Source organism: Grampus griseus, assembly GCF_964374135.1.
Source record: "Grampus griseus genome assembly, chromosome: 20".
Taxonomy (NCBI): domain Eukaryota; kingdom Metazoa; phylum Chordata; class Mammalia; order Artiodactyla; family Delphinidae; genus Grampus; species Grampus griseus.
Window position 1 is genome coordinate 50,197,179 of NC_139014.1, and position 24,434 is coordinate 50,221,612.

Consider the following 24,434-nt stretch of genomic DNA (forward strand, 5'->3'; position numbering starts at 1 on the left):
TTTTTATTTTACTAGTTTTATTACTGGTATTTTACTGCTATGGAGAACAAGCTTTTATTCACTTTTCCCACTTTTCCTTTTTCTCTCTTCTGGCTGGCATTATCCTAGAGTGCCGTTGTTAAGTGCTTCCACCGACTTTCATGGTATGATCTGGACTGGAAATGTCTACTTCTCTTAATCTGCAAGAGTTCTCGGTTGGTTTGGCCTAGTGATCTTTCAGTGAATGATAGCTGGAGCCATTGGTAGGTTTTTGCTTGGGGTTGCTTTAGCTTTTGGCCTTTATAAACATCCTCAGTGTGATTCTTGGTTCTGCCAAAAAAGTTGCCCCTTTTAAAGGTGGAAGATTAAGAGCTCAGACTCTGGAACCAGACTTGGGCTGGTCACTTAACCTCTCTGTGCTCAGTTTTCTCATCTGTAACATAGAAATAATAGTAGTACTTACTTCACAGGATTGTTGTGAGGTTAAATGGGCTAATAGTCATAAAGTGCTTAGAAATGTGCCTTACACAGAGAAGGTGCTGGAGAAGTTTTGACTGTTACTAAGGTGGTTGAGTATGACACACTTGTTTTGCTCAGCTGGGAAACCTTGAGCTCTCGGTGTCTGAGTTGTGTCTTTGTAGGTTGGGGTACTTTTAACTCCTAAAGCACAGAGCCAGCTCTGTAAATTCAACCTGTCCTTAGTCGGGAGCTGCCCCCAAGCTTCTGAAAGGTGCAGTCCAATAGTTAAAATCAGGTGTGAGGCCACACTTCCACACTATGTGGATTATATGTCTGGGCAGAAGAGTAGAATAGGTTCTTCCAATCCTTTGCTCCCATTGGCTGAGCCTTATTTGGGGTTCAGGATGTGTCTTTTGCTCCGATCATATGGCAAAACCAGAAATTATAAAAGTATGGGTATTATAATCTTTGGGGCAAACTCATATCCATCCATCTCTTCAGTCAGCTGTCCCTCACTATTGCTAATTCCTGTGTCCTGGTATATAGAAACGAATCATTCACTAAAGGACATAAGCCTGGAGCTGTGCTGACCGGTGTGGTAGCCACTAGCTATATGGGGCTATTTAATTAAAATGAAATAAAATTAAAAGTTCAGTTCCTCAGTCACCGTAGCCACCTTTCAAACACTCATTACTCACCTGTGGCTGATGGCTACTGTGTTGGTCAGTGAAGATAAGGAACATTCCCATCATCATGGAAAAATTTTATGGACAGAGCTCATATAAAGACAGACGTGTGTATATAATAAAGATGTACCATGATACCCAGTATCACAGAGGCATGTGAAATAGTCTCTGAGTCTGGAGGATAAGGTGTCAAGCTCAGCCTGGAGGTTGGGAGGAGGGTCTTAAGCAAGGAAAAGAAGGGCTTTATTAGATATAAAAAGGAGTGCATGAGAAGGCATTAGATGGAGATTGGCCATAGCAGCAGGAAGAACATGGTGAATTTAGGGCATCACAAATAATTGTTTGTTGCTGAAGGGTGGGCTGTATCAGCAAGAGTGGAGGCAGGAGGAGCAGCCAGAGACCAGGCTAGAAAGGCTATTTGTTCAAGTATTTATCGGTTACCCTCTAGGAGTCTCTGGCTGTGGTGAATGAAATCCACAAAGTCCTTGCTGTCATGGCGTGTGTGTAAAAATTGGTGATAAGTGCTATAAAAACGGTGTAAATTAGAGCAGTCGTTCTCAAACTTTGGTACAGTACTATCATCTGGGGAGCTTTTAAAAATCATGATGCCCAGGTTTCACCTCCACGCCAATTAAATCAGAATATCTGGAGATAGAAGTCAGGCGTCCGTATTTTTTAAAGATTCAGAGGTAATTCCCACGAATCGTAAAGGTTGGGAACCACTGGGCTAGAGAGAAAATATCGCCCCCCCAACGCCCCCTGCCCCACGCCCCCTGAGTGGGAATGTGCTTAGCATATTCAAGTATCAGGAAGCCGCAGGAGTGGAGAATGATTATTACACAGGACTCTTGTAGGCCATTGTAAGGACTTTGTCTTGTATTCTGATGTTAGCTGTGGTCTCTTCTTGTCCAGTCTCTTGAGCTGGAATGTAGCAGATGGAGCTGCTGTTACTCAGGATCAAAATCCTTAAATCTCGATAGTACTCTGTTTTCTCTTCTTTTCTTTTTTTAAAATGTTATTTATTTATTTTTGTCTGCGTTGGGTCTTCATTGCTGCGCGTGGGCTTTCTCTAGTTGCGGCGAGCGGGGGCTACTCTTCGTTGCGGTGCGCAGGCTTCTCATATTGCAGTGGCTTCTCTTGTTGCAGAGCACAGGCTGTAGGCACACGGGCTTCAGTAGTTGCAGCACGTGGGAGGGCTCAGTAGTTGTGGCTCATGGAGCACAGGCTCAGTAGTTGTGGTGCACGGGCATGTGGGATCTTCCCGGACCAGGGCTTGAACCTGTGTACCCTGCATTGGCAGGCAGATTCTTAACCACTGTGCCACCAGGGAAGCCCAGTACTCTCTTTTCCTTTGAGTACTTTTGGGTTTTGCCAAATTATCCTCCAGAAAGAGAAATATTTAAATTCTCATAAATAGTGGTGAGTGTGCTATTTCCCTTCAGCATTAGTATTAGTATTAGTACTGTACTGTTTTTCTTGTGAGTTTTTTCTGTGTATTACCTGGATAATCTATCTTACTACTATCAAAACTATATATTTTATTTATTTATTTTTTTAAATGTATTTTTGGCTGCATTGGGTCTTTGTTGCTACACACGGGCTTTCTCTAGTTGGAGCGAGCGGGGGCTACTCTTTGTTGCGGTGCATGGGCTTCTCATTGCAGTGGCTTCTCTTGTTGCGGAGCACAGGCTCTAGACGCGCGGGCTTCAGTAGTTGTGGTTCGTGGGCTCTAGAGTGCAGGCCCAGTAGTTGTGGCGCACGGGCTTAGTTGCTCCGCGGCATGTGGGATCTTCCCGGACCAGGGCTCAAACCTGTGTCTCCTACATTGGCAGGCGGATTCTTAACCACTGCGCCACCAGGGAAGCCCCTCAAATCTATATATTTTAATAGATTCTTCAACAGTCACTTACTGAATATGTATTAAGTACCAGACACTATGCTAGGCTGTTTAAAAATATTATTGAAAGGAAATAAGGTAAGAATATCCAAATTATTTCTGAAAATGAAATCAGTGTTTCACTTAGTTTGTGTAAGACTTCTGTGTGATTCTAAAGACTTCTGCTTGGTTCTGGGCCACTGCTGGTCTCTGTAAATTGAGTTACTTAGAACTAGAACTATTGGGAGTTAGGGACAAGGGATCATGATTGATTGAGCGTGAAATGATGGTTTTCTTTGTCTTCCCTCTTTTCTCTGTCTCTATTGCCAATGGATGATTGCAGCAGCTTCTTAACTGGTCTCCTGGCCTGTAAACATTTCACTCCGCACTCCCTCCACCCAACCAGAAAAAAAAAAAACAACTAAAATTTCTAAACAGTTGTCAGAATGTCCTTTTAAAAATGGAGGTTTGCTCATGTCACTTCCCTGCTCAAAACCCTTCAGTGGCTTTGATTAAGATCAGACTCTTTAACAAGGACATCTACAACTTGGCCCAGCCTATTTCTTTAGCTTCCCTCTTGTAGAATCACTCACCTGGCCATGCCAGTCTACAACGTTCTACTCTTGGGACCATCACACATGCTGTCCCCTGTGCTTATGAAACATAGGCATGACTCTTTACCTCTTTTCCTCTGAGATCTCTGATGCTCCTGCTGTGGAAATACACAGCATCCCATCCTTCGCCAATCATGGTACTTTATAATTGTGTCAACCACAGAGGAGGCATTATCTCTGCCTTGTTCATAGTTCATGCACAGTGTCATGTCCCTAGAAGATGGCAAGTAAGTTTTTGTTGAATGAGTACATGAATGGGTGGACACAGTGTGAAAAGGACCTCACCATCATCGGCGCTCTGTTGATCCATTCATTTAAAAGAGGGTTTGAGCTTGTGTATGTGCCTTTGGAAAACTATTTTCTGGTGCCCAACTCTTCACCAAGTGGGAGCTTCAGCCCTGTCCTCTTCTCTCCCACTTTGTGCAGTTGCAAAGGTGTCCCATCTCCCCCATTTTTTGGGTGGATGGGCATGAGAGTTCCCAGGCTCTGAGAGAGATGAGTCAGAAAGAAGAGTCATTCAGAAAGTAACTCAGTCAGAGTAACAGTGTCGCCCTTTGGCTGAACTTTCTCTCTTTCTCTGTATACCTTGAGATGCTAAGCTGGTGGCACTTCTGAGCTGTAGATTGTCAGACCACACAGCACAGGTTGAATTTACTTTCCCTTGAAAAGTCCTGGGGCCCTCTGACCTAAGTGAAATATTGATTGGGCTTGGGTGTGTTGTGTTTCCACCCCATAGTGGCTTCCACGGTGGAAACCTTGAGAGCCCCGTTTATATTTCTCTGTAGCCTTTGGGGTGTTTGAGTTCAGCAGTCTTTTGGCATTTGGTGTATTTTGTGATAACATAGAATAGGATGGTGTCTGCCCAGAAGCTGGTAAGAAAGATTAGATTTAGTTAGAACGGTTCATTTGTGGGCTTTTAGAATTGGAAGGAACACTGTGGATTGGTGATTCCCCTGAGGTGATAGGTGGGAGGGTAGGTGTCAGAACATCCAGAGAGGCGGGGCTTGCTATTAAACAGCCTATGAGATTCATTGCTGTTTCCAGTATGTGTGTGGTAGCCCGGAAGTGTTGTGCAGGTACAAACATTTTTTTGAGACCCCAGTGTTATAGATGAGATTAAGGCTCAGCATCCTTTTTCTGTAAAGGGCCAGATAGTATTTTAGGCTTTCGGGGACACTCTCAGCTACAGCTGCTCAGCTCTGCCTTTGTAGGGGGAAAGCAGCCACAGACAATATGAAACAAACAAGTGTGGCTGTGTTTCAATAGAACTCTATTTGTGGACCCTGACATTTAAATTTCATATAGTTTTCATGCGTCATGAAAAATTCTTTCGATTTTTTTCAACTGTTAAAAAATATAAGAGCCATTCTTAGCTCATGGGCCACACTAAAAAACCCTTCGGCCATAATTTGCTGACGCGTGATCTAGCCCAGGGATTCCCAGATCTAGCTGTCTTTCAGAATTACCTGGAGACCTTTTAAAGATGCTGATTCGCAGTCCCCTTCTCCCCTCCCTGAGGATTCTGATTCTGAAGGACTGGGGCATCTATATTTTTTACAGACACTCTTCTTGTGATGCATACACACTCAGGGTTATAGAATCACCGATATTGATCTCACCCTGCCTTCTTGTTTTATAGTTGAAGAAACAGCCTTAGAAAGTTGACGTGATTTGTCGATAGTTATATAGAAAATAAATGGCATAACCAAAATTTGAACCCAGGTCTTGAACCCAGATCAGTGGTCTTTGTTCATATTATTCCGTACTACTCCCTCCCCCACAGTAAACAAAGGAGCGATAAATACAGAATAGTCACAAATGCGTGGTTCTTTCTTTTCTTTAGACCTAGTGCCAGTTTTCCTCCTGAGAGCCAGCCCGGTACTCTCAGCTCAGCTGTCCCTCTGCTTGCTGGCTGGGTTTTCCGGAGCTGACTGGTGATTTGACATTTAGCCCAATTTCCCTCCAGTTTGCTGGCTTTAAGTAGGAGAGATAATGAAGTAATAGCAAGTAAATTGCTTTAATGTAAGACTTTGTTGAGGCAGCACTAAGCTGCAGTGTGAGAGTGAGAGCTGTTGTTTCAAGGGGTGCATTGGTTTTAAGAGGCACGTTTTACACTTGAATTCACATGGTTCAGATCCAGCCATCTAAGTAGGACAGCTCTGCATGGAACTTGGGCTTAATTAGAGCTAATTGAGCTGTCGTCCTGCCCGGAACAGTTCAGGGGTGAAGAAACTGAAGGTGAAGAGTAATCACCGTACCTGCTCTACCGCAGCCTCAGTGTGGCTCTTTGGGATTCGAAGATGGATTTTTGTGATTTGCTTTGTCTCCCTACAAGGCATTTGAGTCTTGCTACTTGACTTGCCTGTGCATTTTTATTTATCTATATCCTGGAAAGAGGAATACTGAAAGATCTAATGAGCAGTTTTTATTCCTGCTATATGAGTATTATACTGCTGACTTAACCGGTAGGCGTCCATGTTTTGTGTGCCGGGCCCTCCTTCCTCACTTTCTCTATCATCTCCTTAGATCTCCCTGCCACAGACTTTTCCTGGCTGAGGGATAGTGACAGTAAGGGAAGCACAGTCCCTTCTGGCACCTTCGTAGTCAGAAGGCCTTGTCTTAGGTTTTGGAACATAAATGGGGAGTTGGCAAGTTGGTTTGTTATTTATCTTTTATTCTTGGGCTACAAGTTCTTTGGCTTTGGGGACCCTGTCTTGTTGGTCTGCTCTTGATTGTGCCTGTCAGGGGAGCACAGGGATGAAGGTGGGCAGCTTCACCTCTGTGCTCACATTCTTTTCCACCTGTGATCTCAGTGCTTTAGGGAGATAACTGGGCTTTGATGGCAGGCTCTGAAAGTCCTGGACATTTTCTAACAGGCACCATTGAAATTTGGTCTTCACCTATGTTGTCTCATATCTAAGGGGATAGAGCCCCCCTTTTAAAACACAACAAAGTTTTTTTTTTTTTTTTTTTAGTACTTGGTATTTAAAAGTAGAGACATCCCAGATGAATAAATTAGAGAACGATAGTTTATGTTCCCCAAAACGCTTTCAAGACGCATGCCGGACGTCCTCTTAATACTGAGGAATTCCGCTTAATTCCTCCTACTGTCCTTAAAATGATTCACTTTTCAGAAATTCAGTTTTCCACACAACTTTTTAGAAGCAGGAACAACTATTAAGAATTAAAATTGGGCATATTTCAGAATCCTCTCCTCTGGTGATGTCTTGCTGCCTCTGAGGAGCTGCTTTCTCTTTCCTTGCTACACAGTCTATAAAGCACTTAGGCAGTTCTGAGTAGTAATAACCGGGGCTTGCATAAGACATTTATTCCTCAAAATGCTTTAATTTGTATGACTTCGTTTTATCCTTTCAGCTCTGAGTTAGGTACCGTCAGTGGTAGAAATTCCATTTTACAGTTGAGGAACAACCCAAACCATTTTACTCATAACCCCATAGTTAATGGAAGGACAGACTTTGTTGTGAGTGTCCAGAGACCTACCCATGCAACTATTGCCATTAGTGTCTCTTTGGGTCCTTGCTTTTAGGTGGTACAAAAGGCCCAAGAGTCCCTTGTGAGTCGGCTATGGACTTAAACCAGAGAACCAGGAGCCCTTTAATAATTCTAACACTGTCTCTTAGGGCTACACCCAAGAAGCATTTTTAGTTTCTGGTGAACAGTATGTAATTGCACGAGGAAGATCTGGAGACAGTCTCACCATATGCGGAAAAACAGTTATTTCTCTACCTGAGTGAGACCATCTGAGTGTATTGTTAGGAATCAAAAAGCTCCAAACATGGAGCCAATCCATGTGATGTGTTGGAGAGGGAGGAAGCTCAGGCTAAGACCTTCCTTTTGTGGACTTGGTATCAGTTAGGTTTTCCAAAAGCTCTGCCTCAGCACTTGCTGACTTCGTGTTATTAATTTACGATAGTGCTTAGTCCCATTTTGATCAATGTGTAACAAATCTACTTCCTCAGTATAACATGCTTTACCTCTCTCTAGAATGTATCTACATTTTAGCTCCTTTCCTACTCAAAATGTTGGTGACAGATAAAGAGAAACTATATTTAGGGTAACAGGTACTTTCAGACTAAAAATAAAGCAGTGGTTCTCATTAACCAAGGTCAGAGAGAATGTGTGTATAGTTTGACAAAGTTTGCTAAGATTCCCTTCACTATCACTAGTTGAAAAACAATGCATTGAAATCCACTGTCTACTAGATATAGTTAAAATATGATAATGGCAGGTGTGAAGTCAGGTAATTAAGTAGGCCTCATCTACTACCCTAAGAGAAGGATCTTTGGGAAGTATAGCTAGAACGCCAGTATTAAAAAACCTCCTGGTGCACTCATTTTGTTCCAGGAGGCATTGTGAGTTACACACTGTTTCCTACCTAATGGGTAGGGAAAACTTAAAGGTAAAACTGAACTGCTCTTTTTAGTTGCTCTTCCCCCCTCATTGGCCCTTCATGAATAAGCTCACCTGTTCTCTTCCTGAGCTAGATGGCAGTTTAAGGGGAGGAGAACTGTTTTGGAATCGGAGACCTGGGTTCAAGTTCTGTCATTCACTGGTTTAAGTTGCTTGAATTTCTGAGCTATCTTGCGGCTTGGGGGATAGTAATTGGCTTGAACGAGATGGGTTAATATCGTTCTGTTTCTACCAAAGTATCCTGTATGTATAAATAGAACCAGTTATGGATGAGTTAACCAGTTTATGATTGGCAGCTGGAAAAAGGGACAGTTGAGTTAAAACAAGAATAGAGAGAGAATATATATTTTTACCTTTTTATTTTGAAATAATTTTATACCCATAGAAAAGTTGCAAGAATAATACAGGGAACTCTTGTATATCCTTCACCTGGATTCTCCAGTTGTTAACATTTTACCCCTCACTCTACCATTCATTGGGAGAGAATGTTCAGCTGACACTTGAGTGTTTACAGATGCCGAGCACGTGCTTTTAGTTGCCTTATCTCATGCACCAGTCCCTTAATGTATGGGTACTGTTATCTCCACTGCGTAGAAAGAAAAACTTTGGGAGGTTAGATCAGTTGCCTGAGACCCCACAGCAGGTAAGTGGCAGAGGTTTGAGGGGTAAGTTTTTCACCACCTTCCTTTGCATTCTAGCCCAGGCCTTGCCACTAACAGTGGCGGAGCCCTCGGCCATTTACTTTGTGGCAGGTCCTCATCTTTCCCTTCTGTTCATGGAACCCAGTGTCCCCTGCCCTGACTCACCTCACTGTAGAGACAGGTTACATTCCATGAAGTATCCTTTTTAACTACAGAAATCAGAGTTTTGTCTGGTATTGCTGATTAAGTGTAATTTGTTGAAGCAAATATAAAGACTGAAGATTGTTTGCAGTTTGTGGTTGAAGTCACTGGGGAGGCGAGAATGCCCTCCTTTCCTCACACCCAGCTTCCTTGTGAAATTGGTGGAACTGCCACAATTTGACTGGTGTTCTGTTTCGCAAGGGTATAAACCAGAAGAGTACTTTCCTCTTGGGCAGAGCATCCAGGGTGCTGGACTGCTCCTTGCCCTAACCACCACCTTGAGATCAAAATCCTTTATCCGTCTTCCCTGTCAGGCTACAGGGCCCTGAGCATATTGCTTCCAGGAGACCAGGGAAGATGACAGGGTTTGGTCTGTAGATTATTTCCACTTTCTTTGGAGTTGAATTTTTTTTCCCTGCCTTGTTTTGCTTAGAGGAATGTATCCCCTAAATTTTGATAGAAGTAGATTTTCTAGAACCTTGAACTGAGATTGAAAACTCGGCAGCTCATGGCTGTGTGAGCCAGATGTGGCTGGCAAACGTGTGCTTTTGGCTTGCCTAATGTTTAAATTTTTTTCTTTAGTAGCCAACATTTAAAAGCCAGAGGATTTCACATAACCCCAGCTTTCAGTTTTTCTTTCAAATAAAAGGAAAAAAAAAAAAAAAGGAAAGGTTTGAACTTTTATTTTCAAAGCTGGAGAAGTACAATTTGATAAGCTAGTTAGTGGTGGGATTACCTTACCCTTGGTTACCAAAGAAGAGTTCTGTTTTTTGGGTAGGTAGAAAAACAGCTCGTAAGAAGGAGAAGGGACTTATCCAAGATCATCATCATCCCAGTCCTGTACTTGTCAGTGTTTCATTTCCGTCATTATGGGGACAGAGTGACTTCTAGATGGCAGAGGGTGACAGCCATCTACCCAGCTTAGTTGGAATTCAGTGCTTCGCTCCCTGCACACAGACACTACTGCCAGCAGGGGGTGCTGTCCGTTCACCGAGCCTGCTGTCATCTTGGCTCAGCTGAGCAGCAGCTGTTGGGCATGAGCCCTGGGTCTGTGTGAGAGTTTGGGCATGTTCATTTGGTTCCCATCCCTAGTGCCCACCCCTTAGACCCTGGCCAGGTTATTGTGTCACTAGGGACTCTGTTCAGTAACAGGAAACTGGGGAAAGTTTAATTGTTTTCTCCTCTCTTTTTTTCCCATGCAGCTGAACAAAAGGTTCATCCTCAGTTTTCTCCATGCCCATGGGAAGCTGTTTACCCGGATTGGGTAAGTGTGCAGGATGTTTATTTTATTTTCCTACATTACAAGTCATTTTGGAATTTAATATTGTTAGCAACTAGACTGTGTTTGTAACTGAGGGCACAGGGTGTGAATTCTTAGGGGCCTCCACCTTCTCTCCTCTTCCCTTCACTCACTCTCCTACTGTGCTCATGAAGTTTGGGAAATATTACTCTCCATCCCTCTGGCTCCCCCTTCCCTACCTTTACTAAAGCCCCCTTTTAACCACAATCTTTTCCCAGCCCCCACCCCTAATCCCTCTGGATTTCTCTTTCCTCTGCCTTCCGGCTCAGCCCCTAGTGAGCTCCGCAAGGAAGTCATGCTTAGTCCCTGGGTGCAGCTGCCAGGGGTCCTCCTTGGGGGAAAATACTATCCACTAATTTTCCCTTGAAAATTAGTGGACAGTAATTTCTTTCTTCCGACATTTTCTCTTCCTTCGAACCATACCCCTTCCTCCTGTGCTCAGTTTCCTGCACCATATTGCTGACCTCAGTAAATGCTAAGACTTCTCTTTGGTTTCACCATTCACCACGGATTTCCATATAAGTCTCAGGGAAGGTGGTGTGGGTGAGACCCTGTTACTTAATCCATTAAGCCTCTGGGAAGAGATCAGGTTTTGAGTATCCCTTTGGTGGATCCGAGTTTCTCCTCACTGTGTAAAGCTGGTGCCCCTGTGCTGAGTGCCTCGTTATTCCAGGAGAGGAACGGGTGGCAGTGCCCTCAGGTCGTCTCTGCATTTTAATATTTTCTGAGTTGGAGGTTTTATTGTGAACTACCCTTTGAGGTGATTTGCTTTGGATTATAGTTCCCCCAGTTGTTGTCAGTGTTTGCCTTTCACTTTCTTTTTTTTAAGATTTTAATTTATTTTTTTGGCTGTGTTGGGTCTTTGTTGCTGCGTGCGGGCTTTCTCTAGTTGTGGTCAGCAGGAGCTATTCTTTGTTGCGGTGCGTGGGCTTCTCATTGCAGTGGCTTCTCTTGTTGCAGAGCACGGGCTCTAGGCATGCGGATTTCAGTACTTGTGGTGCGTGGGCTCAGTAGTCATGGCTCGCAGGCTCTAGAGTGCAGGCTCAGTAGTTGTGGCGCATGGGCTTAGTTGCTCCGCGGCATGTGGGATCTTCCCGGACCAGGGCTCGAACCCATGTACCCTGTATTGGCAGGCAGATTCTTAACCACTGTGCCACCAGGGAAGCCCCTCCCTTTCACTTTCTGTCATAACCTTGTAAGTGTATCTGTAATGCTCTAGAAGGTTTCCTTAGTGGGAGAAGCTGAAAAGCTTTGTCCTGCTTGAAGAAACACTGTTTGTGGATGGTAAACTAGACACTGTACCTTTTACATATTCATTTGTCATCAGCCTGGGCAAGAGTGACAGGGATGGCTATAGTCTTGATTTTGAAATGACTTGGGAAACTTGGAGTAGTGCCAATAGATGCATCTCTACTAGCAGAAATAAGTGTGAAGTGATTTACTCAGCAAAGTAAACTAGGTGCATCAGTAGCAGCCCCTCACCCCACCCCCACGTCAGCTCTACTCTGGCAGGAGTTTTTGCTTAAGACTGTTGTATCCCTAGTGCCTGGCATGTAGTAGGTGCTCAGTAAATATTTGTTGTAGGAATAAGTGAATTATTACAAGAAATGGGTAGATTGTGAAAGACTGGAGAGCAGGATCTAGTATTCTATGGGTCGTCGTAGGCCAGTCAGTAGTGAGTAATGTAAAGGTGCAGTTGCAGGGTTATTATCTTATAATAAGAAGATATTATTTCATAAAGTAACGCATCATATGAGAAATACCACTGTACTGCACTTAAAGTAGGTGCTATGGTTCCTTATCTCTTTATTTCTTTTAAAATTCTCATTTAAAAAATCTTTTTTTCCCCTTACTACCTTTCTAGTCAGTATTTTCTCCTTTTTTCTTTTTCTTGTGTTTGTTCTTTAACTTTTTATGTACCTCATGTTTGCTCTAAGTCAGGATTTCTCAACCTCTGTACTGTTAATATTTTGAACCTTATAATTCTTTGTTGTAGGGGCTGTCCTGTGTAGGCTGTTTAACAGCATCCCAGGCTTCTACCCACTACATGCCAGTAGCATTCCTTCTCTTCACCCCCAGTTATGACAATTAAAAATGTCTCTAGACATTGCCAAATGTTCCCCGCAGTGCAAAATTGCTCCTGGTTGAGAACCACTGCCCTAGGTATTTCTTAGCTCTGTTAGAGACTCTTGGGACTAAAAAAGTTATAAATCTTGGTCCAGAGTATACGAATGTTTAGGAGATATATGTGTGTGTGTGTGTGTATATATATATATATATCTCTCTCACACACACATACTTATATATATACATATACATATATATACACACACACACACACACACACATATATATATATTTTTAAATCAGGTTAAGCATTAGTTAGAACCTTATTTTTTCCCCTTTTTAAAACTCTCATATTTAGATATTTTGAAGGAAGTTTGAGAAAGGATCACAATAATGATTAAAAAGCTAGAAATTGATTTCTGAGAGGACAAATTAATCTTTAAAAAAATAAGGTAGGGCTTCCCTGGTAGCGCAGTGGTTGAGAGTTCGCCTGCCGATGCAGGGGACGCGGGTTCGTGCCCTGGTCTGGGAAGATCCCACATGCCACGGAGCGGCTGGGCCCGTGAGCCATGGCCGCTGAGCCTGCGCGTCCGGAGCCTGTGCTCCACAGCGGGAGAGGCCACAAGAGTGAGAGGCCCGCGTACCGCAAAAAAAAAAAAAAAAAAAGGTAAAAAAAGTTTTATTTGGAGACAGCTGTTGGGGGTACCCTAACTGTGTTTAAATATTAGGGTCATAACCAAATAGTTTTGACTTCTTTTGGATGACAGCAAGAGAAAAATAAAATAGGCTTATGTTGCAGCTGGAGAGGTTTGGGTTAGGTGTAAGAAGATTTCACAGAGGGAAGTCGTTCAGGAATTTTCTTCTCTGGAAGCCTTTGCGAGCGAATAGATTATCTCATTTGTCAGAGGTGGTTTGCTGTGGTCCAGATTATTTTTCAAGATCTCTTCCATTCCTGCATATAACATATTCTGTTGGCAAAAAGATAAGGCCAGTCTAGTTGCACCTTCATGAACAGTGAGTCGTCGTAGTGTTCATATGAGGAAAATATATGTAAATTCTAGGCACCCCAGCCCCTCGGTGAGTATTCCTCTTGTGCTCTCCTAGAGGTAAAAAGAGAATTGAGCCCCATATTTATTCTGGAAGGCAGAAACAGCAATAATTTTTCTATTGGAAAAAAAGAAGTATAGAAGTCTGTAAGACTAGAAAAGCAATGAGCCCGAGCCACACACAACAACATGTACTGCTGCCTAATTACCAAGAAGATGTGAAATGTGGGAGGCGTTGAAAACGAATTAAGAGTGAGGAGATTGTAATGGGGAGCAGCTGAAGACACATCCACTGTCCCGCCTGCCTGCTGAGAAAAGCCCCCCGTGGCTCTCCCAGTCTTCGTCTTGTCCGTGCCCCGTGTTCTCCGTTGCATCCGCGTATGCTTGAGGGCCTAATGTGTGCCACGCTGGTCTCCTTCCTCTCAGCAACCAGCGAAAAAGAGGTGCGGAGTGTTAGATGGAATCAAGTGCCAAAAAGAGTTTGTTTTTCTCCGCTGACTAGTTCTAAGACCTCGAGAGGGAACAAGTCAGAGCCTCTGTGGGCTCTGGTTTCCTTATCAGTAGTTTAAATAGATGATCTCCAAGGTCTGTTCCAGTCCTTATGTTCTGTAGCACTATGATTTTTTTTCCCCTCATTGTTACCCTGTCATACGGCTTAGTTGTTTTGTTTTGTTTTTTGCTACTGGTTCGCTCCTATCTTGTTCAGTTTTTAAAAATTAAGATTTTAAGAAAAGTTAGGGAGCCTGATTCTTTTCTGCAGAGAATGTTGTCTGGCCCAGCTGTGTTCCCCAGCATATGAGAGGTTGGGTCCTGCCCCGTTAGTCACTATCTGAGTCACTCACGGGTCTAGGTCCCAGTATTGTCTGAAAGACTGGTTTCTTGAAACTGCCATTCAAATGAGACAAGGTATCTCTGGAGATCACTTCAGAAAGCAGTCACTTTAGCCAGCCAGTATCCTGAAAGTGACCGTACCTTCTGCAGCTTTAAAGGATGGGGCCGGAATCCTCTCAGGCTCAGGAAGGGGAATAGGTCAGGGTGCCGTGTGGCTCCTGACAGACACTGGCTTTCCCCGGGAGAGGCAGATCAGACCTGTGCTCAGACTCCTCTGAGAGAGGTCGGGAAGCCGGCAGCCTGTAGACTTTTGATTTGTGACAAACAGAATAATTTTGCTTCCCATTATAGCCTAGGTTGAAGTTACCACTTTAGTTTTTACTTGCTTGCCGAGTCATGCTATTTGCACAGCTTCAAGATCTCTTGGAATTCAAAGGCTCATGTTTATTTTGGACTCTGAATTGTTAAGAATATAATGTTTGTGTCTTGATTTTTTTAAAAATTATAAATGTATTATATACAAAAGCCACAAGTATTCATTGTAGGGGAAATCTTTTTACTATATACAGTGCTTATTGTAAAATATTTAGAAAACCCAGCAACAAGAAGAAATAAAAAATTATTCTCACTATCCAGAGATGACTATCTACCACTGACACTTGGTGTATATTTTATCTTCTTTTCTATACATCACGCACACACATTTTCTTATTTATTTTTTACAAATATGTATAAAAAGGGGTCGCGTTAAACTACTTTAAAACTGTCCACATTTAATATATGTTGGACTTTCTCCCACATGATTAAAAAATCTAATACAGCTTTTAAAAAATAGAATTCAGTTGTATGGATGTGCCGTTTTCATCATCGGCTGTTGTTGGGCGTTTTAGGATGCTTCCAGTTTTGGGCTGTTATAAATTGCCGTTTTTTTATGCTTTCTCTCCTCTTCCTCTGCTGCTACTACTGCTGCTGCTTCTTGCCTAAAACTTTTACAATTATTACATAAGTAATGTATAAAATCTCCTTATAAAAGTATAACATTCTTTTCTAAAATTTCTTTCAACTCTCCCCCAACCCCTGTGCCTTCCAAAGAGATAATGCCGGACATCAGGTTATGTATTCTTCCAGACCTTTTTACTATATTTACATACTTACACATGTAGCCATAAAAACCATAATTTTATTTTGTGGGTTTTTTTCCTAAACAAATTGTATACTGTCATTATCTCAGTTTTGGTATAATTTTCGTTCTGCAATATGGGGTGGAGGGAAGAGAAAGAAAGAAAACTACTTACAGGTAACTTGAGGCCAAAAACAGACATCATTTTGGTTACGAAACTGGGCACCAGAAACGCTGTTATTGAGCTCTGAGGAAGAATCTTTTATCTGTGTGTCCTTCAGTTGTGGCCTAACAAAACTGATTTTTGTCTGAGAATGCCATCTTTCCTCATATCTCAGAATTGAAGTTACTCTAACTTATGCATTTGATTTTTTTTTTTTCTTCTGTTTTAATCATGTTGAACTAGTTGAAAGGCGAACGGGGGATTTTTTTTTTTTTTAAACTTTCGAAAAAAAGAAGATGTGGACATTTGGCCTGGTGCTCTTTTGAGACTTCATTCTGACCTAGGGAGTGTTAATGGATCTGTTTCAATTCCCATCCAGGGAAGAGCCTTCCTCAGACACAGCCTCGAAGCAAGACTGTCCCACGTGACACTTCTGTCATGTCGTTCTGTGCTGGCTCTCTACCGCCTTTCAACACGGAGACACATGGCTCTGAAACTTGCCCAGTGTGGCTGCTTTTCAAGCAGAGTGAACTCTGCTATTCTCGTAACGAGAAGTGCTAGCCCCCCTCCCCACCTCCACCAGAAAGAGTGCTGCACAGTGTCAAGATTTAAAATGAAACCTTTGTTATAGCCCATGGGGAAAAATGGATCCAGTCCAGCCTCAAACATATCACTCTCTGCCATTCCAAACTGACCAAGAGTTTTAATGGTTCTGAAATATTTTAGAGGGGGGGTGAAAGAGTGTGTTTCGGTTGTTTTGTTGTTGTTGTTGGGTGGTGGCAGTGGCATTTGAAATGGCATGTGGGGGGAAGAAAGCCTGGCATGTTTTGTGCCAATGAAAATGAAGGCAGCTCAGCAGAGAAGGGCACTGGAGTATAAACTGTAATTGACCCATAACTGTGGCATGACTTCTGGGTACTAGGAGGTAAGTCATAGGAGTTGCCTCCAAGGGCAAGGAATGAAGATTGCCAGGAGGCCAGAAAGCTCTGGAGTTTTCTGACCTGAGGAAGGTACTGCTCAGCGGGGAAAGGTTCAGGTGAGAGTAGAAGCACCTTTCCCTAGGACTTGAAACGGTTTTGTATCTTTTGAGGAGGATTCCCTTCCCTGTGGCTTTCCAGAAGCTATTTATTAATCCAGGCTGGAGCTCTCCCTCACCCCACCCCACAGTGTATCACAAGCAGTTTGTTTGTTTTTGAGGGTGGGGGGGCGTTGAGGATGGATGAAAGATACTCTGCTGACCACGAATTGTTCGGCATGGCCCTAAGGCCCGTGTGCCTGGTTTCTCTCTCTAGCACCAAGTTCAAATTTGCTTTTTATTTCTGAGGACTTCAGCTGTGGTTTGTTCCTGTTGCCAGAGGAGCTCCAGGCATGCACCACTGTTTGTGGCCACTTTTGGCAGGCATTGGTTTGAATGACCTCTCTTTAGGAGCCCTGGGTCACTGGCTAGATTTCTACCTCCCTACATTACAGGCTCTTCCTGTATTGGGAGTGGCAGTTGGCCAGGGCATTATATTTCCACTGGCCTGAAAACATACAGACCCTGATGAGCAGAGGCTTGTGAGAGGGAGGAGGACAGCAACACAGGAAAGACCGAAACAGATCATCAGGGCCGTAGGTCGAGGGATTCTTCCAGGGGAGATTGGGATCCTTAGGTGGAGCGATTAGTGTGAGAGTCCCTACGTGGACGGCCGCAGAACTGCGTCTGGTTTTCTGAAGTAAAGCTTTGAGTGAAGAATCTTTAGATTCACGTACCTCTTCATAGAATATGGTTTTCATAGCAGAGGGTTTGGGGAATATGCCAGTCTTAGAGCTTAAAGGAAATTTGTTCACTATTTAGAAAAACTGATTGTTTCAGAGAGAAACTTTGATTTCAACTTGAATCCAGTTATTGCCAGAGGTTAGGAAATAGCATACCAAAGCATGAAAACTCATGGCGATTTATCCAAAAATTGAGTTATTTCCATCTCTAAACTCTGAACTTCTTTCTCTTAAATTTGTTCACAACCTTAGGGTGCTAGGAAGGTTTGTGAAAGTAGCAAAGAAATGTCCTAGGCGTTAGCCATCTGCTTTTCCAGGAGGGGGGGCGCGGAGAGAGAGAGAGAGAGAGGAGAGAGAGAGAGAGAGAGAGAATGAGTGTGTGTGTGTGTGTGTGTGTGTGTGTGTGTGTGTGTGTGTGTGTGTACACCAGTTCTCTTGGGGATGTGCCTCACTGATGGGCTGGCTGTATTTGTAGGATGGAGACGTTCCCCGCAGTGGCTGAGAAGGTCCTCAAGGAGTTCCAGGTGTTGCTGCAGCGTAGTCCCTCTCCTATTGGCAGTACCCGCATGCTGCAGCTTATGACCATCAACATGTTTGCTGTACACAACTCCCAACTGAAAGGTAAGGAATGTCCAGTTTCTTTATCTAGACAGATAAAGATTAATCTAGCTTCTTTCCTATGCTACCATACCACTACACAGTCCCCCCAAAACACACACACACACACACCCTTTTCCCCCGTTGCCATTCAGATCTTTAATTTACTCTCTGAAATCTGTGTGACTCTCTAGTGCTTGGGTGGGATGGTTGGAGGGAATCATGGGTATAGAGCTTAATTTGCAAACCCAGAGATGCTGTTGCACATCTGGCCATGCTAAAGGCAGCAGCAAGGCCTCTTGGAGGCTGCAGACCCAGAGCCTCTCCCAGGGGGGGAGGCATTGCTGAAATGTTTCATTGCAGAGACCATACGCTTGGCAGGGATTGGGAATAGCTGTTTCTGGACTCATGTACCCTGTTTGTTCAATATGGAAAAGTCTAGTTCCCTATGGGATATCCCTTGTGGGAGTCTGCCAGGGAGTAAGAACAGAGAATCGATGAGCTTTGGTGACTCAAATCTGGAAGCACAAAAATCACCAGGCCCAGAATTTGGCAAATGTACTAGTGTGCATTCCGAGATGCTTTTCTGAACACTGGGGTGTTTTTAGCATGAGGTGGGGGCTGGGGTAGGAGAAATGGGGGGTGGTGCTGGTTGGCAGGATTTTAAATGTTCTGATGACCAGGTCACAGTTGAAGGATGCTACCGGACCCCTCCCCCCCCCTTTCCTCCACCCCACTGAGGTAAAGATGATGGGGTTTGACTTGACGGAAACCTGTAGCGCGGAGGTGACGTTATTTTGTGTGTTTTGTTTGCAAAGGAGACTTGGTCCTTGCTGCCAAAGAATCATCTCAGAGCACTGGCAGAGAGTGTCTGGTCTCAGGGCTGGAAGCTTATCATCTGAAACGCCAAGAAGCGGGAATTACCCTATGGAGAGTCCGTTGTAAAACAGACCTGGTGTTTCTAGACAGAGGATCGCTAGTTCTTTCATCGCACCTTTTCTTAGTGATTTCTCTCACTCCGAAGTTGATTTGTTTCCCTTCCCGTTTGTATTTAGGTTATGCTTCAGCCTGCTGCAGGGGGGTGTTCTCCCCTGATGAGTGGGTATTCTGCACTTTCCCTTGAAACTTGGCTCCTCCTGGGACTCTGCAAGGTCCTCCGCTAGTTTGCCTGGGTTTTCAATCACATCTGAATCCTAAAGGGTTTTCTGCTTTCACGCTGCCTGCTGCAGCATTTAGAATTCCCGGAAGAAGGTGAGATGCAGAGGCTTAGGTGCCATTTTGAACTTGGCTAACTATTCCCAAGAACAGTTCTGAGGAAGCATGCAGTCCTGAGGGGCAGTGGAGGTTTCCAGGAATGAGGAAATAAAGTTTGTAAAGCGTGGTGAGGCCGTCAGTCCAAAGGGGAGGGAGATTGATGCCTTCATCGTTACTCCGCTGGTTGGGCTACCAAGTGGGAAGCTCACTGGACTCAGGGAATGGGGCCTCCCGAGGTGCCTTCCTCTTCACTTTCCGGCCTCCCTCTAACAACAGCAAGCTGCCTGTCACAGGGCTGCAGCCTCTGCCAAGGCCCTGTTCCTGCATCGAGTGACCTGGAGGTGGGGATGTAAAGACCCCGCAGCTCTTGCCTGTGGAGCATCTGTTGTCAGCAGCTTCTGCTCCACGGAAAGAAATACGTTGGCCCTTTCATAGGCCACCAGTGAGTCCTTTTCCTGGAGCTGTTGTAAAGTCAAAGTTAAGAAAATATGGGTGAAAGGAAGGTGAGATGGTGAGAACAGAGAAAGAAGGAAGTAAGTGGTTCCCCTTTTGAGGCCAGGGTACTTTTTCTAGGACTCTTTTCCATGGTCGGTCATAATGAGGACCTGATAGCCAGGAAGGACATGTCGCAGCCTGTGCGTGAGACCCTACCACTGGTTCTGGCTTTGTCCTGGCGCTCACCTCCCTGGGGCAGCTGGGGCCGAGAGGAGTATGAGCTGAGGTGGTCAGAAGCTCCCAGGGTGTTTCAGGGAAAACAGCCTGGGCCACAGGATATAACACTCAGCCAGGACAGAGCGCTCTGTGGACGTGCTGCCAAGTCCCCGGTGTGCAGCTGAGGCGGCCGTCCAGACCCCACTGTGTGGGCTGCCATTGGGAGAGGGGTGAGCAGAGCACTCAGCAGAGCTGGCTGGTGGGAAGATGCGCTTTTCCATTTCCCAGCACATGAGTCATCTTCTCTGGGCCCCTGTGCTGTGCTTGCACGGACAGTGGCAAGAAGGGGGTGTTGTGGCTGAGCAGCAGCATCTGTGCCGGGGGTGGAGAGGGAAGGGGGTTGGGGAGAGGGTAAAGATTTAAATCCTTCACTAATCAGCAGCAGTTTGAATCACATTTTTATGAGTAAGGAAGTGATAAATCAGCCCTGAGTGTTCAGCCCCCAAGTCCCGTCAGCCGGTGCCCTTCTGAAGGCTTCTCTCCAGGCCAGTCTGCTTGCTGTCAGAGTCGCCACCCAGCCGCGGGACCCTGGCTGTCTGAAACCAGGAAGCAAGGGCCTGCTGCTGCCTGGCCCTCCCAGGTGCTTGGGGTCTGTGGTGATTTGGCAGTCACTGCAAGTTACAGAACATCTGGGCCATCATTTTTCTTTCCGTTCCTTCTTGGACGTGTCCTTCTGGGTGGGTGTTTGCATATGTCAGTTCCTGGACTCTGTGGAGAAGGAACGTTCCAGCCTGAAACAGCGGTGATCTGTGGCCCCCCAAAGCAGTCAGAATCCTCTCAATCTGTGCCTGACCCTTCCCTGTAGATGTGGTACTTAAGGAGGGCAACAGGGACGTCCTTACTAAAAAGTACATCCTTTGCTGATGCCTCTGATTCTTTTTTGTGTGTGTTTGATGCTACCCTTGTATAAGCCCTCTTTTCAAAATACCAATAGTCCAGGGTGGAAATGATACCGTTACTAACACTTCAGTGTCATTACTTTTCAAATGTGCTTTCCTTGGGGTCAAGAGACATAGAACTGTTTTAAAGCTTTGGACACCTCACAAGCCAAACGGAGGGGAAAAACCTAGATGGTGGTGAATGACAGGCATCTTTCCCCTTTTCTAGGTTATAGTTTTTCCTGGAGCTCAGGGAGGCAGAGGTTGTGAGATTTGTCCCCCTTCCAATAAGGGAAAATGAGTTTTGCCACATCATTTAACCAACTAAACTTTCAGGTCTCAGCAGTGATCTTAAAACTCACAAGTTCAGGGCTATTGGTGGGGATACCTTTATCTCCTCCCCTCATATGGGCCCTATGCAAAAAGCCTACTTCAGTGGGACTACAGAGAGTCTAGAATCCTAATACCTACACTGAAGTGGTTGGGGACAGATAAATTCGAGGGGTGTTTGGGGCCATTAGCATGGTGCCTGGTATTTCTTAGGCACTCATTAAGTATTCATTGAATGCATGGATGAGGAAGGCCAGGTTCTGGGCAGGCCAGCCCTCATTGAACAGTGAAGGAAACAGTGTTTCCTTCCTGGCCTTTGTCCAAAATTACCCTTTGGCGAGTGATGGGTGGTGGTGAGATAGGTGGTTCCCAGAGTGATGTCACACTTGGTGATCTCTCTGCAGCATTCCTGAAGGGAGAAACGGGGCCTTCTCCATGTGCCTCAGCATTTAACACTTCAGTAGCCATCTGATTGGCTGATGTGGTGCTGGAGGGGGAATGGTTGATCTCAACCACAAGCACTCTAAGAATTTTAATTTTTTAAAAAATTCTGTAATTTAAGGAAATAAAACTCTAGTTTCTTGAAGAGGAATAAATTGAAGCAACATTTGTGGTAGGGCATCACTGAAACCCCATTGCACCCCCATCTGTGCCCAATTTGCTCCAATATGGCCCCCTTTTTTTCCCCCTCTTTTTCTCTCCCCCTCTTGCGCTCTCTCTCTCTCTCTCTCTCTCTCTCTCTCTCTGTCTCTGTCTTTTTAAAAAATATGTTTTATAATTCCTGGAATCAAAACCATCTCAGGCACACACTGTTTTATTTTACTGTATTATTGGATTATACTTCCTATAAATCACTGGATGTTATTCATTGGCCACCACTGGAATAACTTCCCTTTTCTGTGCCCTGGCCCCCTCTTTTTCCCCCTCTTTTTCCCCCTCTTTTTCCTCCTCTTTTTCCTCCCCTACCAGTTCATAGAGTAAGCCTCCACTGCAGCCTTGCAGAAAAGCCCTGGTGGCAGCAAGAGGGCACCCAAGAGACACTGCTTGTGCTCCCTGTTCTTAGGGAACATTTAGGGCCTGGGATTGAGGCAGGGCTAGGCTGGCATTCCTTTCTTTATCATTTATGCTTGCTTTTATGGTTTGTTAGTAACCCTGAATTGCAGGAGGTGGTAGGAGGGAGTGCCACATGCATGTCTCCAGAGGGATAGAGAATCGCAGCTGTTAATATGGGACGGATAGAGCTTAACCCCAGTGTGCGGGATGCTTGAGATGGGAACCACACACCTTCACGCTGTGGTTGTGTATGCAGGTTGACTCTGGTTGAGAAGTTCAATTCACAACCAAAATGTCTTTGTCTGTGGCATACAACCACCTTAGAGACCTTTAGTAAAGCAATTTGCTCCTCTGTGGCAATTCACTTCTATCTGAGTCTCTTACCCAAGCAGAATATATGAAGTGCCTAATCCTCTGCTTGTCAGAACAGTTGTACAGGAAATCCACCTTTCATAAAGGGTTAGGCTTGAGTTTAGCTGTGTAAACCGCCCCTCTCCTTCCACCTTGTCTATCTCTGGTGGTAGAAGCCCTTGGACTCTTCTCCTCAAGGATCTGTGTGGGTAGATTTCTACAGGTAATCAGCACTGCCTGACCTTCGTTTTCAGGACTGCTCAGTTTAGAGCAAATAAACGAAGAAACAGCCAGCTTGGCCGACAAATTATGTGAGAAATAGATTCAGAGGTCAGAAGAGGCAAGGCTTTAGGAGGCAGGCCAGGGGAGGGTGCATCCCTTAGCCATGCCCTCTATCCCTCTGGGGGAGATAGAACTATCAACAGGCTGCTTAGCACGGACTTCTTCCCTCCACATTCCCTGGAAAAGAAGAAAAAGTTAAGGAAGTGAGTTTGTCAAGGGATCTTCCTATCTTCCCTATTCTGAATTCCAGGGTCCTTGCTGTTTTCAGAATGAATCCATTACTTTAGGCTGAGGGAGGAGAAGCAGTTGTGAAAAGCTAAAGAAATGAGAAAATTCACTCATATCAATGAAATTAAGCCTCTTACCATGTCGGCTGACGAAACGATTTCTGGTTTTGCCCCAAGGTGATTGTGTGGTTTGGTGTCCATGGCTGCTTTGCCTTGCAGTGCAGAAGTGCAGTATCCGATCGTGGCCTGGTCATTAACGTGGGCTAGAAACCTCATCTCTGTTGCCATTTTATAGCTTCTCAATTTGATTTTTTTTTCCTCCTGAATGGACTTATTCTGAAAGGGAGACATTATTAGGGGTTAGGGTTGATGCTGGCAGCAGGACTTCCAGCTCCCTTTTCTGAACTCTCTTTAAGCTTTTCCTGAGGAGTAAAATTCTAAATTTACGGAGGGCGCGGGCCAGATGTGTGCTATTTGTTGAATACACAGGGGAAATGAGTAGGTTCTGGGGATGGGGGTTAGGGGGAGTAAGTTGTACTTTGGACCCTAACCAACTAAATGTTGATCTGGGGAAGAATTGTAGCTTTCAGAGGTAGTGGCCAGTAATGACAACAACAGAACAACACTGTGATAATACCTGATGACATTTTATAGTTGCTACATATGTATTCTCATTTGATTTCTCCCATCAGCCCTCTGAGACAGGTGGGACAGATATTTTGTGTCCTATTCCATAGGTGGTGAGAAATATACCAGAAAAGTTGACTAACTTAAGCAAGGTTGCACAGCTAGTAAATTACACCGCAAGGGTCAAGCCTTCTGTATGAGAAGGCACACGAAAATTTCTTTGGACCTAATTGAGACAGCTAAACAAAGCAAGGAATCCCACCCTGCGTCCCCTCTCCCCCCACAATCTGAGCAGCTGCTGTTCTTTGATGAAGAAAGTGATCCTTGAGTCTGATCTGAGAAGAGGAACAGAAGTAGAAGTGAGGGAGTTGAGGGAGTCAGAATTCCCCCAAGTTGCTTGAAGCTCAAGTGGAGCCACAGGTAATAAGCTGGCAGAAGGATGTGGTTTGAGCAAATCAGGGTTGTCTGGGGTCCATGTTTACCACTGTCATAGGTGAGGGCACTCTCCCCTCACAATGGAAAGCATTTTTCATGACCAGTTGGTAAAAGAAGTGTTGAATCTTTCTCTTGCTTGGGATATGTAGTGTCTCTTTAAAATCAAAAAGTACTTTTAAGGAACATTGTTTCTTATTTTCACCATCTTTTCCAGTATCCGCCTTGCTTTTTGAAAAGAGGTTTTTCACATGCCGTTCTTTTTTTTTTTTTTTTTTCGGCCTCTCACTGTTGTGGCCTCTCCCGTTGCGGAGCACAGGCTCAACGGCCATGGCTCATGGGCCCAGCCGCTCCGTGGCACGTGGGATCTTCCCGGACCAGGGCACGAACCCGTGTCCCCTGCATCGGCAGGCGGACTCTCAACCACTGCGCCACCAGGGAAGCCCTCACATGCCATTCTTAAATGAGACTGTGATTCTCTTTTTGGCCTGAAGGGAAGGTGGGTATGTCATTCATACTG

At 44.6% G+C, this 24,434-nt stretch overlaps 1 protein-coding gene across 1 annotated transcript in view; it reads left to right on the top strand.

Moving 5' to 3' along the window:
- The window catches only part of SMG6 (SMG6 nonsense mediated mRNA decay factor), a 237,681-nt gene that overhangs the window by 40,506 nt on the left and 172,741 nt on the right, over positions 1-24,434 (top strand). Inside the window, exons 9-10 of the mRNA XM_082678924.1 lie at positions 10,090-10,151; positions 17,648-17,793. Coding sequence (XP_082535050.1) covers positions 10,090-10,151; positions 17,648-17,793 — 208 coding nt within the window. The remainder of the gene's footprint in view (positions 1-10,089; positions 10,152-17,647; positions 17,794-24,434) is intronic.